This window comes from Chrysochloris asiatica, unplaced genomic scaffold, assembly GCF_000296735.1.
Source record: "Chrysochloris asiatica unplaced genomic scaffold, ChrAsi1.0 scaffold00060, whole genome shotgun sequence".
NCBI lineage: Eukaryota > Metazoa > Chordata > Mammalia > Afrosoricida > Chrysochloridae > Chrysochloris > Chrysochloris asiatica.
This window is the reverse complement of record NW_006408578.1, coordinates 8,046,365-8,056,518: the sequence shown is the minus strand read 5'-3', so window position 1 is coordinate 8,056,518 and position 10,154 is coordinate 8,046,365. Positions and strand designations below refer to the sequence as shown.

Here is a 10,154-nt window from a genome sequence, read left to right as displayed (position 1 = left end):
TTTGCAGTCCAATGCATTAACCCACAGCACCACACCAGGACTCCATCTATCAAATACGATGGCAAAATTAGGGCACTTCTAGATTAACAGAAATTTAAAGAATTTGTAAAAACCAGACCAATCTTACAAAAATTACTAAAGGGAGTTCTTTGGACAGAGAATCAACAACAACAGACAACAACCTAAGAGTAACATATATGACAATTTCACCCAGAACTCAACCAAATATAAAAGTATTAAAAGTAAAACAAACCTATAAGACTGAAAATAGGAACCAGAGATACTAGTTTGCAACAACAACAAAAGAGTGTAAAAAGAGGAAATAATGTAGTTCTAGAACTTTCAAATGAAGAGGATATCAAATAGATTTCCAGAAAATAAATAAGGTTTAGCTATAACTTTAACACTAGACCAAGATTTATTCCTAGCCCTAGCTCAACCCCTACCTCTAACACTAACGTAAATCCCAACCATAACCCTAACATTAAATGAAGTCATAATCCTAATCCTAACTCCTTACCCCTACCCTGTCTCCCAATTTTTTTCTAACGGAGGAATCAGACACAGAGCTACACACACACACACACACACATAAACACAGGAGGAAGAGCCCAAGTGTGGCCCTGTCTACAAGTCAAGGAACATCCAGGGCTACCTACAAGCAGGATCTTCCCTTACAGACAGTGGTCTCATTTAGACCAAAAACTTCCCAAACTGTAAAACAATACATTTCTCTTCTTTACAGCCAATTACTTGTAGTATTTGTAGTGCAGCAGCACTGGATAGCTAAGACAAATGTTATATATCTAGTGTCTACAACAGTAAGTTCTTGACTCACGTTGTTGTTGTTAGGTGCCATGGAGTCAGTTCTGACTCACAGTGACCCTATATAAAACAGAGCGAAACACTATCCAGTCCTGCGCCATTCTCACAACTGTTGCTATGTTTGATTTCATTGTTGTGGCCACTGTGTCTGTCAATCCATCTTGTTAGGGGTCTTCCTCTTTCTTTCTCACTGACCCTCCATTTAACTGAGCATGCTATCCTTTGCCAGGGATTGGGTTCTTCTGACAACATGTCCAAAGCATGGGAGATGAAGTTTCACCATCCTGGCTTCCAAGGAGCATTCTTGCTGTACTTCTTCCAAGACAGACCTGTTTGTTCTTCCTGGCAGTTCATAGTACTTCCCAATCACCATAAAACAAATGCACTTATTCTTCTAATGTCTTTCTTATTCATTGTTCAACTTTCACATGCATATGAGGCTATTGAAAATACCATAGCATGTTCAGGTGCACCTTACTCATCAAATCGACATCTTTGCTCTTTAACACTTTAAAAAGGTATTTTCCAGATTTGCCTAATACGGTAAGTTGCTTGATTTCTTGACTGCTCCTTCCATGAATGCTGATTGTGGATCCAAGCAAAATGAAGTCTTTGACAACTTCAATCTTTTCTCCATTTATCATGATGTTATTTACTGATCCAGTTGTGAGGATTTTAGTTTGCTTTATATTGAGCTGCAATCCACACCAAAGGCTATATATAGCTTTTGATCTTCATCAGCAAGTATTTTAAGTCCTCTTCACTTCCTGCAAACAAGGTTGTTATCATCTGTGCATTGCAGGTTGTTAATGAGTCTTCCTTCAATCTTGATGCCACCTTCTTTGTATAATCCAGCTTCTCAGATTATTTGCTCAGAATACAGACTGAATTAGTGTGGTGGAAGGATATTACCCTGATGCATACCTTTCCTGATTTTGAACCTCTCAGTATGCCCTTGTTCAGCCTCTCGGCCTATGAACAGTTTCCTCATGAGCACAATTAAGTGTTCTGGAATACCATTCCAGATGTCATGATCCACACAGTTGAAAGATTGCATAATTATTAAAGCACAAGTAAACATATCTCTGGTAGTCTTTGCTTTCAGCCAAGATTCACCTGATGTCAGCAATGATATCTTTAGTTCCATGTACTCTACTGAGTTCAGCTTGAATTTCTGGCAGTTCCCTGTCAACAATGTACTGTTTGAATTATCTTCAGCAACATGTAACTTGCCTGTGATATTTATGATATTGTTCAATGATTTCGGCATTCCATTGGATCACCTCTCTTTGGAGTGAAATATGGATCTCTTCCAATCACTTGGGCTGTGTTCCAAATTTCTTGGCATAGATGAGTGAGTGCCTCCAGTGCTGCATCAGTTTGTTGAGAGATTTCAATCTGTATTCCGTCGACTCCTGGAACCTTGTTTTTCTCCAGTACCTTCAGTGCAGCTAGGACTTCTTCCTCTAGTACCATTGGTTCTGCATCATATAGGCATTAATATATATTACTAAGTCAATCAATAAAATGAATGATTCCATTAACTGGAATAAGAAACGGAGGCTCATGGTATCCATACGCATCCAAGAATGTAGTTGGCCTCATTCTTTAAGGATGAGTACCTTTACCTCTTGCATTCCTGCTGCAGGCAGAAATGCACCCTCCCTCTTGTGTGTCTTCATACTCAATTCTGTTTGTTATGGTTAGTTGCTCACCCCTGCCCTGTGAGGGGATCCATGAGGGCAGGACCTGCGCCTCATTTCCTTTTGGGAATCCCCAGCGCAAGCAAAATGAGCTTCTTAAATGAGGCAACGACAGGGTGAATGAAACACAGGCATTTCTATGAAATGCTATCAAAGGGGTGGGTAACGAATGAGCAGTGGTGAAAGTCAGGAGATGTCTTAAAACTAACCAAGAATTACATAATCTTTTCTAATAAGAAAAGGAGCCCTTCTTGTACTGTGGTTAATTGATTGCCCAGCTGCTACGCGGAAGGTGGTGGTTGGAATCCACCAGCTACTCCTCAGTAGAGTCTGTGTCAGTCTGCAAGTGTCAACAGCCTGGATGGACAGATCTACTTTGTCCTCTTTAAGGTCACTGAATCAAAAGCCATTCAATGACAAAGGGCTGTTTTTTATTTTTATTTTTTTCTGATAAGTACACTGTTTGGCTAAATTAAGTGTATGCAGTCTTGAGGAGCTTGGGATGAAGGCATTTTGGCCTACTCCTTGGATGTTACTCTTCCAAAAAGTTTTGACTAGAAAACTAGGAGTAAGATGATGCTAAGACCAAAGTGGAGTTCTAGAACGTTCTGTGGACTGTGACTAATCGGAGTGTCCTGATTTTCTGAGATTCTCACAGGGACCAAAGACAAAGCAGTCTAGATGAGTAAGTACTACACTACCAGTCTTACAGTCTGATAGGAAAGAAGCAGGTGGGCAATCATATGAGAATGCCAGTTATAAAAAAAATTACATTAACTTGAAAAACATTTTTCTTATTTAAAAAAAAATCAAAGCTTAATGGCACAAATAGAACACGCTTTCTCAGAGTATAGGAATGTTTATAGTTGTGAAAATTTTATCATGAAGAAAAAAATAATAAATTCCATCCCACCTCCAAAACACAAACAAACAAACAAACAAAAGCCAACAACCCACTGTAGTTGAGTCAATTTTGATTCATAGCAGTTCTATGGGCTATAATCTTCACAGTGCCAATCCATCTTATTGCGGGTCTTCCTCTTTTTCACTGACCCTCCACTTTACCAAGCGTGATATCCTTCTCTAGGGACTGGTCTTTCCTGACAACGTGTCCAAAGTATGAGAGACGAAGTCTCACCATCCTTACTTCTAAGGAACATTCTGACTGTACTTCTTTGAAGACAGACTTGTTCATAGTATTTTCAATATTCTTCACCAACACCATCATTCAAATGCATCGATTAAGAACAGGGATTTCAAAACCAAGAACAGAGTTCCCAAAACTCACATTTCCAATAAAACAACGAATGGTCCATGGAGGGGACTGCAATCATTGTAATGAAGCAAAGTGTATGATTTGTTGAATTTAGAACTGATGATCTGCTCGGCAAACCTTGACCCAATTCACAATAAAGTTAAAAAATGAAAGACCAAGAGAAAGAATAAACTAATAAAAAAACAAAAACAAAAAATACAAGAGACTAGAAAATGCCATGTTCACATCTTATATTAGTAAAAAATTTTCTATCTAGTGAATATTCTAGTTTCCATCCTTTGCTCACAGGAGTTAGACTCTATTTAACTATTCTAGGGACATCCTTGTGAATTCATTTGATATATGCTATTAATAATGTAGAGGCCTGGTGTGGCACTGTGGACTAATGCGTCAGACTGCAAAGTTGGCTGAACTGCAAGGTCAGTGGTTCAAGCTCACCAGCTATTCCTTGGAAACCCTCTACAGGATCGCTATGGGTCAGAATCGACTCGACAGCACTTAATAACAACAACAACATGAATAATGTAGCATCATCTTCCTCCTCGGTTTCTCTGTTGAGAGGTACAAAGTTTTTCAAATTTGATAATACAGGTTTGCTCACCCTGATGCCACAGGACCTAAACCATTGCCAAAACAAAAACAAACATTATTTAACCCACTTAGATCTTTGCGATTATTTTTCAATGATCTCTTCAAAGTACCCAGGGTTAGCTTTATGGAGTCCTGGTATGGCACTGTAGGATAAGCATTGTATTGCTAACTGCAAGCTCAACAATTCTAACCCAACAACTGCTCCTTGGAAAACCTATCCAGGGTTGCTAAGAGTCAGAAGGGACTTGATGGCACTAAACAACAAGGTTAGCTCTGCCTGGAATAGCTTCATATCCATCTCTTCCACCTCTCTTAGACACATTTCAGCTTCCTCCTTATCTATTGGTACAACAGTGTATTCTAAAGCTCTGATTTTCTTTCCATACATTTACTGCAATTTATTTAACATGTGTAGCCAAGAGTGCTCCTTGGAGGCCAAGATGGCCAAACTTCGTCTGGATATCATGTTTGGAAAGGTAGAGGGTCAGAGAAAGAGAAGATGACCTCCAAAGAGATGGATTGGCTAAGTGGCAGCATCAGTGGACTCAAGCGAGGCACTAATAGTGAGGTTGGCCCAGGATCGGGCAGTGTTTCGTTCTGCTGTGCACAGGGTCACTATGAGTAGGTACCGATTTGATGGCACCTAACAACAACACCAACAACCAAACCTATCCCCTCCACTTCTAACCCCTTTGCTCAGCTTCATTTTCTCCTTTCTCCGATTGCTAACAATAGACGTGGATCCCTACTGCATTCACGGAACTGGAATTTATATGGTTGCCTAAAAGTTACACAAAAAGTGTGTTAGACATCTATTTCTTAATGCTAACCATTTAGCCTCAACCTATCTCCCTGGCAAGTTCCTGGGAAAGTAAACACTATGTATGGGCTGACTTCAAGAGACTTACATATGAGGCCCCATAGCTCAGGGGTGGGGCCGGTGAGTCTTTATTCTCATTCTGGAGTCCTGGTGTGGCACTGTGGGTTAATGCGCTGGACAGCAAAGTTGGTTTGAATAGCAAGGTCGGTGGTTCTAGCTCACCAGCCGCTCTTTTACAGGGTCGCTATGCGTTGGAACCAACTAAATGGTACTTAACAACAACAACATATGTGAATGGTAACTCTTTCTTACATGAACCCAGGGGTCTGCTCACTGTTTAGAAAGCTATACATGGTCACACTCACAAAAACACACATATAAAATTGTTGGTCCAAAAATGTATCTGTACAAATAGATGCACAGTGATTTTAAAATTGATTCCCTTAGATTACAGTGACTTCTTTTGTTTTTTAAAGTGGATTTAGAAAAATGCTATTTGAAGGCACATCATCAACTTTCCACTCATGTCTAGATTTTTCTCTTAATCTCCATATTTATACATCCAGTTATCTACCTGATATTTCAACTTGGATGCTCGACAAACATCTCAGCTCTTGATTCTCTTCCTCCACAATTCTGTCTTCCTAACCCTCTCACTTTTAGTTAAAAGTACTACCTGCCCAGTTGCCAAGTCAAAAACTCCGAAGCCAACACTCAGTTTTTTATCTTATTTCATTACCACTCAGCACCATCAACACATCCTGTTGGTTCCATCATAAAAACATATCTAGATGTTAGCCAAGTCTATCACTACCTCACCCGCTCTGGGCAAGTCATGACTCTCCCATTTGAACATCAGCAGTGACCTGGTAGCCATTTCCTGGCCCCCATGAGCTCCTAGAATTGCCTAACCAGCAGCCAAATTGATCTTTTCAAAAACAAATCAGATCATTTTAGGAACAAGATAGAAAGTTGTGCATATTAAAAGTTGTAATGGGTGTGCAGAATTGTTTTAATAAAAATTAAGTTGTTAAGTGCTGTCGAGTGATTTCCAACTCATAGTGACCCTTTATAGGGTTTCCAAAGAGCAGCAGGTGCACCTGAACCGTAGACCTTGTGGTTCAAACGACTTTGCAATCCAGCACATTAGCCCACAGAGCTACACCAGGACTTCTAATAAAAACTAGCATTTACTAAATCTACTTCCTAAGAGTAATGCTTTTTGCTATTGTTTTGTTTTATAAATTTTAGCCTCCAAACTATAGGTTTGGCAGGTGGGAGTGAGGAAATTGTTTTGTTTTGTTTTGAAGCATATTCATTATCTTTGATTTTTTTTTTTTTTTTGCTACTATGCATTTCTTATATGAGCTTCAACAAACGACAGAGGTGGAGGTGGGAGGGTCAGAAAAGTACATGGAGACAGGCGGACCCCCTCAGTGAACAGCCTTTATGTTTTAGATTCCTTGGTGTTCTTTCTAAAGACTTGGAGACTTTGGGGCCTGACTTAACCGCAGTCTAGTTAATGTTGTTGTTGTTAAGTGCCATGGAGTCGGTTCTGACTTATAGCAACCCTGTACAGGGTTTCTGAGGCTGTAAATCTTTATGGGAGGAGAAAACCTCATCTTTCTCCCGTGGAACAGCTGGTAGTTTCAAACTGCTGACTGTGAGGTTAGCAGCCCGATTCGTAACCACTATGCTACCAGAGCTCCTTATAGTAAATATTTTATTTTTCCTTCTTACCTGGAAGATATCTTGACTGCTTCAAATAGTACTGTTTCGCTGTTGAAGTAGTAGACAATTCGGAGTCAGATTTTAGAGAAACAGCTGCAGGTAGGTTCTTATTTTCCTCTGCTGAATGATTGTAGCCTGAGGGTATGGATTCTGGAAGTCTGTGGAGTCAAGGTTGTTTTTGTTAAGTTCTGTCAAATCAATTCTGACTCTTAGTGACCTTGTATAGGGTTTCCAAGGAGCAGCTGGTAGGTTTGAACTGCCAACCTGTGGTTCACAGTTCAGTGCTGATCCTATAGCGCCATACCTGTAGGTTGGATCATACCTTGGAGGGTTGCTATGTTCCCACCTACCCCTTTTAATCCTTTCTAACCAGTCAATGGGATCCACGCAGTTAAATCAAATGCCTTTTGTTGACGGGAATGCTAAATGATGAATTTTCCCTCCGGTTAATACTTCTTGTTGTGTGCTGTGGCGTCAGTTTGGACTCATAGTGACCTGTATGGGATATCTGACGTTGTAAATCTTTATAAGAACAGAGGACTCATCTTTCTCTTGTGGAATGGCTGGTGGATTCAAACCGCAGACCTTGAAATTAGCAGTCCAACATGTAACCCACTACGTCACCACGGCTCTTACCAGTAGGTAGCACATAAAACCATTTTGAACAGCAGACAGAGGGGCAGCCAGCTCTACAACTGAGTAGCAACTTGCCTGTTTATAATATGCTGGCATTTTTCCTACAACTGCTGCACTTGGTTGTGCATTTATAATGTGGGAAGCTAGCACATTGAAAGGGAAGACAATCTGAGCCCTCTTCAGCTGTCTACTCAAACAATTTATAATTAGGTATTTGGTGCTCATTTTAGGTTGGGCTAAGGGAACTGGAGTGGGAAAAGTCCTAGAACAATGTCCAAATGACATTTCCAGTTAGCTTAGTAATAATGAACACAGAAAATATGAATTTACTGAAATGTGTCTATTCTCAAGTAGGTGCCAGACTTACCCAGTGGCTTAGATCCTGGCTAGCTGTTTACAACCACACAGTTGTTGCTGAGTCCAATTTATGGTGACCCCATTGAAAATATGAATCGACTCAATGGCACTTAACAACAACATATGAAATAAGGTAAAAGGTATATGTAAAGGTTTTAAAAATCACATGGTCTCACAGAACATTCTAATACATTTAAATAAGTATCAATTAATAACATGGGCGTCACGAGCTCCATTGCCACTGAGTCGATTTTGACTCATAGTGACTCTATATAGGGATTCTGATACTTTTGAATCTTGACTGGAACAGATAGCCTCATCTTTCTCCCAAGGAGCAGATGGTGGGTTTGAATGGCCAACCTTGCTATTGGCAGCCCAGCTATTTGTAATGTCAGGTTTTTCTCTTAAGATAAATATGTATAAGACAAGAAAAGGCAAAAAGTCTTTTGAGTTGAAGGTAACAGTTTTCTTGATTTCTTCTTTTATTTGGAGTCTCCAAGGCTGTTACACCCTAGTGCAATATAAGATTTGAAATGGCAGAGGGATTGAATATCTTGGGCAAAGTAGGAGGATTAAATATGAATTCTCAAATTCCTAATTTTAGGGAAGAGCGTCTAAGGAACTTGAGGTTCTAGAAATTGGTTGGCTACACATTACCCAGGAATATGTAACTCTTACCGTTTTCCTCTACAGTCAGGGAGATGGGTACCTACAACACAAAGACCTCTGCCCTTTATAATGCCAAATAATTAAGTAAGTCCCCCCTGACTCATGCCACAACTTTTCCCATATTCTTCTTTTTGTGCCAAAGAGGAAAAAAAAAAAAAAATTCAAAGTATCGTTCCAAAATGTTCTCCAAAATTTAAACCATCCTTACTTCAAATGACCTACCCTTTAAAGCAAAAAGGAACTGCTGGAGATAGTAAACTTTTCGAAAAAGTTCAGAAAATGATGAATAAAGTTCTGAATAGCAAACAAACTAATAAGCAAATCTGAACACCCTTGGGGAACACCATTAACTTTGCAGATGGGCTCTCCCTGCTGCAGACAGGCATGTGGATTTTAAATGGGAATGATGATGATAATTTACAACACCACAAAAGTTTAACAAGAACTCTCCACCCCTACAAACACAACACTCACCAATACTGAGAAGCAATTCTGTGAGAAATCAAAATTCTTATCTTTTCAGAGGTATGTACAGAGATTTGGGATTGTGGAAGAAGAAAGCAATACCAAACTACAAGTATGATTAAAGCTGATGCATGATAAAAAGATTTTCTGGGTGAACTTGAAAATCTTACCGAAATGGAGAATCTTTTTTCCTCTTTTCTTTGAAAACACCCATGCTTGGCTTCTTGGAATGAGAGGCTCCAAAATTGCAGTCTTCAAACTCTTGCCAACTGTCTCCAGATTTGAACACGGTCTGACCCCAACGCCTGCGTGTGCTCTTATGACCCAGTGTGCCATTTGACTTCTGTGTGAAGAATCCACCATCAGAACCTTTAATCACGTACTGAGTGACTTCTATGCACAAGACATAATATTAAGACACTAAGAATTTCCATCCTCAAGGACTCTCCGTCTAGTTGAGCTAACAGATAAAACCAGAAGACCAAACTACATGTTGTCGAGTCAACTCTGACTCACAGCAACCCCATGAGTGTCAGAGCAGAACTGTGCGCCAAAGAGTTTTCAATGCTGATTGTTTGGAACTAGATTACCAGGCCTTCCTTCTGCGAGCTAACATACACACACCTAAAAATACTAACAGAAATAGGTAGCAAATGCTAAAAATACTATAGGAGATGAGAAGGGGTATAGATCATCTTGATTTATAATTGGGATAGGGGAAGATTTGAATACTTAGGATCTGAAGTGATCCTTCAGTGATGTGATGAATCTGGTAAACTGCCAATGGTAAGTGACTTAATATCACCAATTTTTTTTTAAACTTTTTATTGTGAATTGAGTGAAGATTTACAGACAAAATAATCAGTTTTATATCCAACAAATACTACACATTGCTTTATCTCAATGATTGCAATCTCCTCCATGGAACAACCATCAGCCCACTTCCTCACTGTGGTTCCTGTTTCCCTTCCACCCACCTTCCCATCCCAGGCACTGTCTCTAAGTACATGTTGCCCCCTTTGAATTTGAATGACTGACCGTTCCATCATTCATAGTAAGCAAATTTACTAGTGTTGGTGCC

General features: G+C 39.7%; 1 protein-coding gene across 1 annotated transcript in view; it reads right to left on the bottom strand.

Annotated features, from left to right (window-relative positions):
* Nucleotides 1–10,154, bottom strand: part of MAK (male germ cell-associated kinase) — a 92,591-nt gene that overhangs the window by 21,097 nt on the left and 61,340 nt on the right. The window contains exons 10-11 of the mRNA XM_006864092.1: nt 9,244–9,416; nt 6,956–7,104 (exon numbers count right to left, since the gene is read on the bottom strand). Of these exons, the coding sequence (XP_006864154.1) occupies nt 6,956–7,104; nt 9,244–9,416 (322 nt within the window). The remainder of the gene's footprint in view (nt 1–6,955; nt 7,105–9,243; nt 9,417–10,154) is intronic.